Raw genomic sequence first — 12,578 nt, forward strand, 5'->3', positions numbered from 1 at the left:
TGCTTAGCAAAATTTTAATCCTGTTTTCTGCTATGCAGATTCATATTACAAGAAAAAACTGGATTTTAAAGTAGACTACAACAATAATAATATTTTTTTTTAATAAAAATATATTTAGATGATAAAATCGGCGTTATTGAAATTTTGACTCTAAATCAAAGGTAAAAGACATTATTAACTATTAAGTGACGTAATTGTGTTTTGACGTTCGAATTCTGTCTATATTTGGTAACATATAAAGTCTCTTATTCTAAGTCTAAGCCCACGGCTGGTTTATAATATGATTCGATATGTGAACGATAAGTTTTCCCCCAAGCAGCGATGCATCGCATCCGGGGCCCCGACGGCAGCAGTCCCCCGAGCGCGAGCAGCGCCCCCTCCTCGTCCCCCGCGCCCGCGGACGCGCCGCGCGCGCCCTTCCCCGTGCAGCGCTTCCCGCTCTACTCCACCAACGAGGACATCAACCGTCAGCTGCGCGACCTGCTGCAGCGGCACCCGCACCCCGACAAGATGTGGCCGCCGCAGCAGCGCGACTGCGGTGAGTCACTTATGGCGTTAGTGCACTGACACGAATCGCATCTGAGAACTTCAAAATCATATGAGGCCAGGAAATCTAGCTGATACTGCGACGATGGTACAGGACTGAGGGTGACATTTATAGAGCGCATTTGACGTCGTCCAGACTTAAGTTGAATTAAAACGGGACTGATTTCTGTGATATACGTCTGTCTATTTTTTTTAATACCACATTTTTTTTTGCAGAAACAGGCGGTGACGATGGAGTACCAGGCAACGCGAACGAAGGAGGTTCGTTCCGAGCGCCGCCGCCCGTCTCACTGCGGGCCCGCGCGCCTCTTTCGCATCCACACTCCATGCAGCATCGACCCGAGCACAGTGAGTATTAAATATGCCCGTCTGTGCCTAAGTGGCCCGCAATTAAGTAAATAAATAATGGTTGTCTCAAAGCATATATGACTGAGCGGATATATTATTCTTTGCAGTGATTATTCAGCATCGTCTTATCGGTGGTGATAATTCGCAAATACAGCAAAATATCGCCAATGCAGCCGCCCAACAAATGGCCGAACAAAAACAGATCGCTGCTTCACAAGGCAATGGTATGACCAACGGTCTTTTACATTTTATTGATTTAGTAAATAAGTCGATTAAATTGATTAGACCTTACCTCCACAGTCGTTCTACGAGTTGTATCAAGACATAATCAACTTGTTTTTAGCGTGGAGAATAGTGATTGGTATATTACACGAATTTTAATACATTGTTGATTAAAACGACAATGTTATATCATGTGTATGTACCTACATTTTTTAGTGAATTGTTCAAGAAATAAAAAAAATTAATTTGCGTCCACACCAATAAATTTCTGCGTCGTGTATTGAACGTTGCATGTGGTTAAAATATTTACATTTTGTATGCAAATTCTAATCTTTTACGTAAAGTTTTTTTTTACTTTGTGTACGTGACATCTTGTCCATTTTATTCATATACGTAATTGTAATCGTAATTGTGCTTTTTAAATGAGGACAGGGTTTACGATAAAATACCCGAATTTCTTTGCGTTCGCCAGAAAACCTACAGTGATCAGAGTGCGTGCGTTTAATATCAAGCAAGTATTTGTGTGTGTCCGTACGCCCACATCAACATTTTTTTTTTACGTTTACGAAATACGGTGAACTCAAAACGCAACGCAAATTGCTGAGTGCTTTAAAAGTATTGAAAGAATGAGAAGATCCATTTGGTTATAGCTCCTTCCGCAGACAAACAAGATGGTGGACAAGATCAAGGGACGGATGAAATGGATATCGGTGACATGGACAAGCTTGAACAAGACACTGGCAATATTGGAGAGGTAACTCATATTTTTCACAGGGTAATATTATATTCAATGTTTTCAATTCTTGCTGAGAAGTCAATATGTAAATTGGTTGCAGTTCATTACTTATCGCCTTGGCATCCTTATATATAATAATATATTTTTGGGGTAAATGTTTTTGACTTTAAAATGTTACAAAAAAAATACTTAGGCTTAAATAAGTCTATACATACAATTGGAAGTTGGAACTCTAGGCAATTTTTACTATTTGGTATCTTGTTCAGGTGGATATCCTAACGGGTTTGAGCGGGGAAGATGACGAGAAGCTTCTGGAATCTCTAACGTCAGAGATCGGCGAGCAGTTTAATATACTGGAGTACGCTGACCCTGAACTAGCCGCGCTGGGCGATGAGCATTTACTGGATGGTCTCGACCTGGCTGATGACGTCACCGACCGCGACCACCCGCACCAGAAACGCCTCCCCGAGTAAGTACATCAAGTTTAATACGAGTAAAAACTGCCAGACCCTTCTAGATTAGCCCGCTTCCATCTTAGACTGCATCATTACTTACCACCAGGTGAGACTGCAGTCAAGGGCTAACTTTTACCTGAATGACAAAATAAAAAAAAGAGTTGATTAAGTATTGGTGACATAAATGGTAAACCTGTAACAAACTAATGAATGCGGCATTGTTGCCTATATGAGCAAGCGTGACAGAGTACAGGTGAGAGAAAACAATTGTTTAGGTATAAGAGAGAAAGATATGGAAAAGTCTGTTGCCGTCTCTTCCACTCTTATTTGCCCATAAATGAGTGCTGGAGATAGTGGATAAGATTTTATTACTATGCGTATTAAGTTTCTTCCTTTTAGTGTCTTGTTTGCAATGTCAACCTTTTATCTAACAGTGAAGACTCCGAACAAAAAAGCGACAACAAGATGGATAGCGAACTACAAAAGGCCGTAAAGAACATACAATACGCCAAGCTCGAGGTGAAATCGGAACTTACGGAGGTGAAAGCAGAAGTTCTCGAAACTAAAACTGAAGTCCCCGTCTCTTCCAGCATGAGCCAAATGTTTCAAGACAATGTCCAGAGAGTCATTGCACAAAATCATCAGATCGCCTTGCATGTATGTATTTCTTTATAATAACTATCTATATTAATAAATATATATTATGAGGATTCTCCATAACGTTTTTAAACATGAGTGTGAAGTCTGCCAAACCGCACGTGGCCAGCATGGTAGAATACGACCTTAACCTTTCTTATTCTGAGAGTAGAACCGTGTTCAGCAGTGGGCCGACAATAGGTTGAGCACGATGAAAGTAGATGAAGGGAGTAGTCATATTTTTTGGAGTATATTGTGTAATTTTTCTGTACAGTCGATGCAAGCAGTGAAAGGAGAGGTAAAAGCGGAGAGCGAAGACAGCAAAGAAAGCGACTGGCCGCGTCCAGTCTTTTCACACATGTTCGGACTACAGATACCCACTCAGGTAATCATTTTAGCACATCATTATACTTATTATTGCATTAATATTGCTCTCCTTGTTTGTGCATGACAACTTTATTTTGTTACTCTTTTGTTTGTTACACAGCGAAATTTTATAGTTTTGAGTTAGTTTCGATAGTATTACCCTAATCCATAACAGCAGTAATGGATTGTTTCAGCAGTCGCAGCAAGTGCGCGCGGGCCCGCAGAGCGTGGCGCAGCCGGTGACGGCGCGCCCGCAGGGACAGATCCTCAACCAGCATGTCCAGTTTACACAAGTATAATTACCACAACTACAGATCAGTTTATAAATCATTTTCATTTGGTGATATTATAATTTTTCGTCAGTGATTTCACAGGTGGTTTTTCACGGAAAAGCACTTTTTAAATTTTCCATTTACGATCGTTTGCTATATTAATTTAACTTGGACACCAGGAATTGTGATCAATATTAATTGTGCGCTGATATTGGTACAAGATAATAATTTCCTATAATAATTATCAAACTTTGTAAGATTTCACAGGATATTTGAAGTAAGTTTTATATATGAAAAGGCTTTTCACGTGATTTTTCATATTATGCTACCTGTGAAATGTGAACGATGTATTTGTAATTCTAAATTATGTCGTTGTTTGTGGTGTTGGTAAGAAAAATGACATCCATTTTCAATTAAAAAAATACTCAGTGTTCAATAGAAACTAAACGAACTTGAGGGAAAAGTGTCACCTCTGAGTTCTTAGAATATAATCTATGTCCACTTTCCAGAATCCTAGTGCTAACAGTGCAGCGGCGGCCGCAGCCAGTGCCCTGAGCGCCAGCACGCAGAGCATTGTGAACGCGATGACCGCACAAGTGCAGGCGGCGTTGGCGGCGGGCCGCGCCATCGCGCCCGGGACACGATTACTGGGCGCCGACGGCGCGGTTGGAGTCGTGAGACAGGACCGCTCCGTTGCGTTGGCAGCCTTGCCGCATTCAGGTCAGTGCACCCTGTATTTGGTGCAAGTCTGAGCGCCAGCAGGCAGAGCATTGCAAACGCTATCAAAGGAATAGAAAAGTTCCGTACGTTCCCTTATGGCGTAAAGAAAAACTACCGTGATAGGCAGTGTATTTATACTCTACCGCGCGCATCTTCAGTTCGATTGTAACTTCGTAATTGACACTTTTGGCCAATCATGGCAGTGGAGTGCCGCGTGACACACAGTTCATCCAATTATGACCCTATTGCGATTTCTGCGAATTTAATTTAACCAATTAAGTTACGTGTACAATATACGCGAGTTTGTCGCTTCTATTTTCGAATGACAATTGTTAGAAGCGCGTCTTTTATGTTTTATCCTTCGCTGTTTCAATACCATTTAATTGAAAAAAAAATTACGGAGATATCATATGGTTCATTTTTTTGTTCATTTCTGTATTTCATTGGACATCTGTCACTTGAATTAAAACCTCTGAACACAAATGAATCAAAAGTGACTAACAAAATGAGGCAGTTACTTAAATATTCATTCCAATGAACCGTCTGAATATCACCTTTAGCTTGTCCAAGAAGTAAGACAGTATGTTTTCTGTGTTTTAGCGCGCGGCATGGTGGCGGCGGCGCGGCAGCTGGCGCCTTCCGCTTTGAGACAGGACACGCCGCTCTCTGGATCTTCGCTATCCGGTACTTCATTTTATAAGCGAAGTTTTTTTTACAGACGATTAGACTTCGGTACTGAGAAGCAAATGACATAAAACGTCATCATACCGACTTTACCGAAACACGCAAAATAACGATTTCTTATTTTACTTGGTTTCTTCGGAGTAACTGACCGACTAGCCTGAACTGAATTGGACTGGAACGAAACAAACCGAATTTGACTAGACCGGTCATGGAGAAAAATGGAGAAGCATCGCCTCTGTTGGGCGTCCCCCTACGCCTTTAATTTTTTTGTTTTTATTACACCATACAGAATAAGAATATCACATATTAACAGACACATCAAAATATTCCTTTTTATCATATTATTTATTATTTTTAAAACTATTTAAAATTTCTGTGAAAAAACGATACGTTATCTTTATGCATTTGATATCACAGGCAACCCAGGGGTGTCGGGAGTCCCAGGCGTGGCGGGGAGCGCACGCGTGGCGCCTCCGCCCCCCTACCCCGGCCTGCGCGCGCCGCCGCCGCCGCCCTACCCGCAGCTGCAGGTGCGTACCACGCTACTCCAACCCGCACCCGCCTATTTCCTATCCCCAGTCTAGCAGTGGTCAAAAGATAATGGGCATGGGCCCAACAGAAATGTAACTACTGTAAGTTTTAAGACTGTTGTGTTGATGCTAGAAATATTGTGTCTTCACGCTCAACATGTAGTCGTTTGATTGACCACGTGATGCGTCAAACGCAAAAAGTAGACCAACTTTTTGTTTTAGTCAAACCGAAACTAAAGTCGAACGACTTGGTCGAAGTATTGTTTACACGGTTGATTAAAACCTATGACGAAAATCAATATCGAGAAACTGACACAGATAGTATTTTTACGACATTTGGGCTACCCAAAATAATTGTATCAGATAATGGTCTCCAATTTACATCGGATGAGTTTAAAAAAGTTAGGGTCATTACACATGTGAAATCATCCCCCAATCATACACAAACGAAAATTATCAGTTGAACGACTACATCATTCTGCCCAAATCGACCCGTAAAAACGCGACTTTACGACGCTAAAGTCGCGGGCATCAACTAGTATGAGATAAAACGAGTACTAAGCTTTCATATGAGATAAATTTCAATTCTGTTGGTTTCACGCGCATTATCAATCATACATTAATGCAAGCAGTAAACTATATTTTATTGGAAATTAAGAAAGTTTACATCATGAAAGATGATCATTAAGGATAGAACTAATTGGCTTACTAAGGTTTATAACACAGATAACTGAAGGAAGGAGATAAACATATAGTATTCATTAAAATTAAGTAAACAAATAAATTTTTAGTTTTAAAGTTAAATATTTACTACTCAAGACCTTAAAGAACAAAACGTTTCAAAGATTCATACAAAATAAGGTTACTTTTTATTATGGAATGGAAGTAGGGTGAAATGGATCATGATTTATTATAAATGGTCGACCATTTTGAAGTTCTACACTGCTTGCATTAAAATACCACTTGGACTGTCCTTCTGTCTTTGCCCATACCAGAATCTCTTAAAGACATTTTCTGACAATTAATCTGTACTAAAATAAGAAAATGTCAGAAATGTCCTCAAAATACAATATACCTCTTTTCTCAATAAAATAGAAATTGATAAAATTAAAATAATCTTTAATTATTACTAATAAATGCATTTGAATCTAAAATACATTTGTCTTGGAGGATTTTTTTAATTAATGTTGTGCATGTCGTAAAATTTTATCTCTAATTGTTTTTGGTATGAATTCGCTTTGATATTTAGAAATTTTAAGGACACAAAACGAATTCTAAGCTTTAAATGTATGCTTCTAAAGCTTATATTTTTGATCTTTTTATAATATGAAAAGATTTTTAATATTATAATCAGCACTAGCACCGAACTTATGATTATCATACCATTGCTATCCTCGCAATTGTTGTTACAGATTTAACTTATTGTCCTCTTGTTAAATGCGTATTTTCACCAATAGAACTATCCGAAGAGTGTCAGCAAACCGGAAGCGATTGCGATTATCACATCGTAACAAACAAAGTTCGGTGCTAGGGTCTCCGTAAGATATGACTTGTCAGCTTCGATTGTGACTGCCAATTCTATTGTAACTTTTATCGATGTAAACATATCCAGAGCAATATTAAATCATCCATGCATTTGGTGAAGGTTCAGTAACAAGTGTAAATATAAATCGAACGAATGACACCAATCAACGCTTGTTTTATTCATAACAAGTTTCTGAAACTAATATTGCATGGGTATTATTATACAGAATCAGCCTCACTTTCATAGTTCCTGAATAAAATCGGTTCGATTTACCATGCTAAACTATTGTGACGTTTTGTCTGTTATACTAAGGTCACATTATTGGGTTTTGGCGAATATTTTGTGGCACATATCATCACATCACGGTATATATCAGTAAAGATTTGCGAGTGACAACTCCAGCACGAAAAACTTCGCTGGCACTTTCACTCCTACAGTTATTCAAATTCGAGTGAATTATTCATCATATGGTTGGTCGCTTAATCTGATCCATCAAGTAGACGTTGCATCGCTTTTTTCTTGGCGCTCGCCGCGTACTGATGTCAATATTCCCATATCGAGTGCTTAACTATCAAATACAACTGTATCTCGTCCGTTCAGCTCAATATATACAAGTAATGGTCGTGCGTTGGTGATGATCAAACAAGTAGCTTTATCGTAGTTCCTCTTATAATGTGGCCGCAGTATTACTAGTCTAAGGTCGTGTAAGAACGGGATATAAAATAAAGGGTGGCATGAAAGGGAGACTGAGCCGGTGTAGTAGTGGTCCGTGGTCGCGGAGTGGTATACAGGCGTGTTGTTGCATGTGGGTGGTTGGGTGCAGGCGCCCTTTGACGCGGACTGGGGCGACTGGCTGCACCGCCGCCCGCTGCTGCTGCAGGTACCGAACTATACCCGAGCCTACATCTCACTATACCCGATCCTACACTACAAATTCAAGCCCCAAACTCACACCAATTCATCCTTCTAGTTTTTGCTCCTAAACTCCTTTTACTAACTAAACAATCACCCAGTGACTGGTGACCTCTGAACTCTATCGACGCGTTAACATGTTGACTTAGATTATACAAAGATTTTTTTTTCTGACGAAAATAATATTCGTCCAGCTTTCATAGAGGGTTGCGGCGAGCAATATATTACGCCGACTGTTTGCCGATTGAGCCACCAGAATTAATAACAAGATTGTGTAAACGTGCTTTTTCAAACTTTCAAACGTATGGCAGTTTTTAACCCAAAAACATGTTAAATAAGTTTGAGTATGTTTGAAAGTTGGAAACAACATGGTGTGTTTATTTTATATTAGCGATTTTATTAGGATAGCGTATCATCGCCATATTTCCCGGGAAATTTGGCATTACAAAATGGTGTTTACCCTTTAGCCTTTTTAACTTGCGCGTCTTATAGAGACTGACTAGCCTTTTTACTCATAATCCTTACAATCTTATTAATTTAATCCAGTTTTTTATTTGGGTACCTTATGTTTTTTTATATTTGTATGTCTAGTTGAGTAAAAAGTATTTGAGATTAGCGAGATCTAATTGTGGCACCACCAAATCTGCTCTAAGCACTTAGAGACACAGCCTATTTTCAAAATTATGTTATATGCTAGAACACAAGTTGCACGTCAAAATCCCTCGATATAGATTTCCTTAACAGCCAAAGTAGGTAAACAAAATTGTTTTACAAATACCCAATTTTTTTTAAACGCCTTTGATCCTATCACATGTCTTTAAAACATTCCCAAAACTTTCCGTATCCCCTTTGTTTTCCTGATCTCTTCCAAAGAGCGGTTCCCTCAATTGACTGTTGTAGGGTACCAGAAACGAACCAACTAGAGGGCCTTGTCACTACTAATCACCTTGTAGTTAGAGCTTTTTCTCAGCTTGCTCGCTGCACGCATGCATAAAGACTAACCATTGTTCCTTTTCAGCATCCACCCTAACATCACACTAATATAAGAATGTTAAGTATATTGAAATAAATAATTTTAATTATGTTACATGGTTTACATTTGACAACAGTGGAAAGCATTTCTTTCGCTTATCAATCGGATCCCGGTGGTGGAAGACCTTGAATGAATGGTTACGGGTAATTCTAACGTCAATATACGGACACTAAAATGAAAGTTCAAATAAAATAGAAAATAAAGATTTGATAACAATTCAATTTGTTAATTGTGAACATATGTGTTAATTTATGAGGTGATAATAGGATAAAAATAATAATCATAAAGTAAACGTAATCTACACAAACATACACAGCAATTTTTTTATTTTACTATTATTTGCCATAGAAATGTAACGTAAATTTTGCACTGTGTAGAACTAGAACTGTCGGCCTACGTCTTATAAATTGCACCTATCTATTTGTTTTCTAGTAAATTTTTTTTACGTCGGTCGATTAAAATCCTAGTTATTTTTTGAAAAAAAATTCGATGGCCCCTCCAAAATAATATTAAAATCGTATTAATTCAGCGCCGCCAACGGAAATGTTAAATCGATACACGACTAACGCATCGCTCCCTCAACGAATCGAAACCGGACGAGAGTCGGAGGGTCGGCTCTCGTCGAGGAGCGATGTGAAAGCAGCCATTTAACCGTCAGAACGTAAACCAGGAGCAACCGTTGCTTCTGGAGGAGCTGTTGGAGCAGGAGAAGCGCGAGCAGGAGCGCTCGGGCGGCGAGTGGAGCGCGGGCCCGGCCGCCGCGCCCGCGCCCGCGCCGCCGCCCGCCGTGCCGCTGTTCGCGGCCAGCGCACCGCCCGCGCCGCCGCCGCCGCCCGAGCGCGCCGCGGGCGAGGCCGACCAGCGCGCGCGCGTCGTGTACGAGCAGTGGCTGGCCGCCTACAACGCCTTCGCGGCCGACCAGCTGCGCTACTACGAGCAGGAGGTGCAGAAGCTGCGCAAGATCCGCAAGGTGAGTGTAGCGTAGCGCTTCTGTGTTCGTGCGCTTCGTAGTCGCGTGTGCGTGTTCCGCCGAGCGGTCCTCCACTTTCCGTTGCAGGTATGAGTCGGGGCGTGGGCACCTGTGTTAACCGAATGTCGATGTCTACTAACCGGGTGCTAGATTGCGAGCGCTCTGCCCCCGTTTCCTACACTGTGTGCGTTCTCTTTGCAGTCGCTGAATAGTAAGCAGCGGCAATTGAGGAAATCAGGGAACGAGTTGATGCCGAACGACGCCGCCGAGCTGCAGCGCGTGTCGACCGAGCAGCAGGCGCTGCAGAAGCACTTGGAGGCCGCCAGGAAGCAGGCCCGCCAACACAGTATGCTCATACAGGTGACTATATTTTCCTAATTGATGTTGCATGCTGCTAAATATCCTTTGAGATCTTATTTGTCATTTGACCTAAAATTATTTCTCCAGGAGTACGAAACTAAACAGCGTCAGCAGAATCCACAAATGGCGCAACAGACGATAATAACTCAGCAACAGATATCGAATCAAACCGTGTACGCTCAGAATCAGAACATTAACCAAAGCCAACAAATGCAGCAGCAGGCTACTATAAACCGACCGATGCAAATTGGACTGCAAGGCACTAATATTCAACAACAAACATTGATACGAACGCAGCAAACCGTTCTCGGTTCGGACGGACAACCGCTGCCTCAGCAGAGAATAGGATTAGTGACTTCGCCGCTCAGTACTCAGGGAAGAATCTTACAAGGCGCGCGAACTTTGGTTATCGAGCAGACGGGTTCGCCGCAGCAGCAGTTGGTCCGCCAGCTGTCCGGAGTGCAGGAGCGGCCGCAGTCGGTGGGCGGGATCGTGCAGTTCAGTCAGCAGCAGATGGCTAACGTCCGCAACGCCATGCCCGGCAACCAGACTCCCCGCCCGACCAACCAGCGCCCGGCGATGTCGCCTCTGCACGTTCAGTCTCCTCATTCGCAATCTCCTCTGCACTCTCTCGCGCCTCAGTCCCCTTTGCACCCAATGGCGTCGCCGATGCAGTCTCCCCTGCATTCCCAACAATCTCCTCTACACCATACGTCTCAGTCTCCCTTGCATCCGTCGACGCAATCTCCTCTGCACACTCAGCAGTCGCCGATGCATTCGCAACAATCTCCGATGCACGTGCAACAGTCTTCGAGTTTACCTCAACAGAGCCCGATGCACGCGCAACAGAGTCCGATGCATCCGCAGCAGTCTCCTATACATCAGCAGAGTCCGATGCATTCTCAAAATCAAATGTCTACCCAACACTCTCCTATGCACCCGCAACAGAGTCCAATGCATCCGCAACAGAGTCCGATGCATCCGCAACAGAGTCCTATGCATCCGCAACAGAGTCCGATGCACCCACAACAGAGCCCGATGCATCCTCAACAAAGTCCGATGCATTCTCAGCAATCGCCGATGCATATGCAACAGTCGCCGATGCACACGCAACAATCGCCGATGCAATCGTCGATGTCACCGCAGCATTTCCTGCAACAACTGCAAGCTCAGAGAACAAGTCCACAGCTGCCTACACCTAGCCGTAGTCCGCAGGTAATTACTTCATAATCATCCACTTTATTATGAAAACTTACTTGCTTGAATTGTAATTATCTAGACTAAGATTAAAATGTATAGCTGTTTGTTTTCCAAATAAATTTAAAAAAAGGTTAAGTTATATAAAAATATATTGTCTATGTTTTCTCGTCAAAAGTTCCATTATATTGTTTTCACAGATTTATCAGCAATCGCAAATTCAGAGCCCCGTTTCGTCGCATTCGCCACAATTGCAAAACGTAAGTCAACGTAATCAGCAAGTATAGAGTCTATACTGTAGACAATCAACAAGTATATAGCCATAAAGCTAAGACCCTGTCAACAATTACTAATAATAATCAAAACATTTGTTTTGTTTCAGAATGATTATACAACGGGTAGATTCTCCCGACCAGCCCCGGGATGTTCTCCATTGCCTACACGTTTCGCTCGGCCGCCACATCACCAGCAAGGTTCATGATAATCTATAGTTTTTTCTGTTGCAATCTGAAATTACGAATGCCTGTATCAACAACATCGTTTTCAGGAATGCGGGTCGGTGTACCATTCGTCGGCCGTCAACAGACTTCACCACTTGGCAGTCCACAGCCACTGCCGTCGCCAGGGAATTCAGCCAACGAAATAACTGTACGTATTGTTTTTTTAATGTTCGATTTGAAGTTCTTAAATACTGATAAATTTGATTTGTACTTTTCGTGCGATCAGCTTGAATAGATTGTAGAAATAGAAAAAAAAATTCATTTAAATAATCTGTTACAAAGAGCTTTTGGATCTACCACTACTGGTTTTGCGCTTCCTTCATGTAATTTTTACAACCTATCTGAGAGTATGTAATAGACCTCGCGGACCGAACACACATCTGTTCAATTGAACTAAACTGTAGTATATATATTCGCGTGAAGCAAAACAAAAGCATCGAATTAAGTACCTTAGTGTGAATTTAAACTCCAATAATAATAAACACATTCAAATATCAGTAAGACTTAGTTGAATTAGTTTTAATGAAATTAGGTATTTAATAACATCGTAATACTACAAAAAAAAA

At 41.5% G+C, this 12,578-nt stretch overlaps 1 protein-coding gene across 12 annotated transcripts in view; it reads left to right on the plus strand.

The window, feature by feature from the left end:
• Positions 1-12,578, plus strand: part of LOC123867422 (histone-lysine N-methyltransferase 2C-like) — a 47,374-nt gene that overhangs the window by 24,409 nt on the left and 10,387 nt on the right. For 4 of the 12 annotated variants that reach the window (XM_045909417.1, XM_045909425.1, XM_045909422.1 and 1 more), the window contains 18 exons: positions 317-538; positions 763-894; positions 1,002-1,118; positions 1,767-1,870; positions 2,119-2,321; positions 2,742-2,964; positions 3,218-3,328; positions 3,504-3,602; positions 4,091-4,301; positions 4,902-4,985; positions 5,403-5,515; positions 7,864-7,920; positions 9,644-9,955; positions 10,157-10,315; positions 10,403-11,530; positions 11,713-11,772; positions 11,895-11,985; positions 12,060-12,160. In XM_045909417.1, coding sequence (XP_045765373.1) covers positions 317-538; positions 763-894; positions 1,002-1,118; positions 1,767-1,870; positions 2,119-2,321; positions 2,742-2,964; positions 3,218-3,328; positions 3,504-3,602; positions 4,091-4,301; positions 4,902-4,985; positions 5,403-5,515; positions 7,864-7,920; positions 9,644-9,955; positions 10,157-10,315; positions 10,403-11,530; positions 11,713-11,772; positions 11,895-11,985; positions 12,060-12,160 — 3,527 coding nt within the window. The remainder of the gene's footprint in view (positions 1-316; positions 539-762; positions 895-1,001; positions 1,119-1,766; positions 1,871-2,118; positions 2,322-2,741; positions 2,965-3,217; positions 3,329-3,503; positions 3,603-4,090; positions 4,302-4,901; positions 4,986-5,402; positions 5,516-7,863; positions 7,921-9,643; positions 9,956-10,156; positions 10,316-10,402; positions 11,531-11,712; positions 11,773-11,894; positions 11,986-12,059; positions 12,161-12,578) is intronic. The other 8 variants (XM_045909418.1, XM_045909429.1, XM_045909421.1 and 5 more) reach the window with 7 other exon arrangements.

The sequence above is a fragment of the Maniola jurtina genome, chromosome 8 (assembly GCF_905333055.1).
Source record: "Maniola jurtina chromosome 8, ilManJurt1.1, whole genome shotgun sequence".
In the NCBI taxonomy this organism is placed as follows: Eukaryota; Metazoa; Arthropoda; class Insecta; order Lepidoptera; family Nymphalidae; genus Maniola; species Maniola jurtina.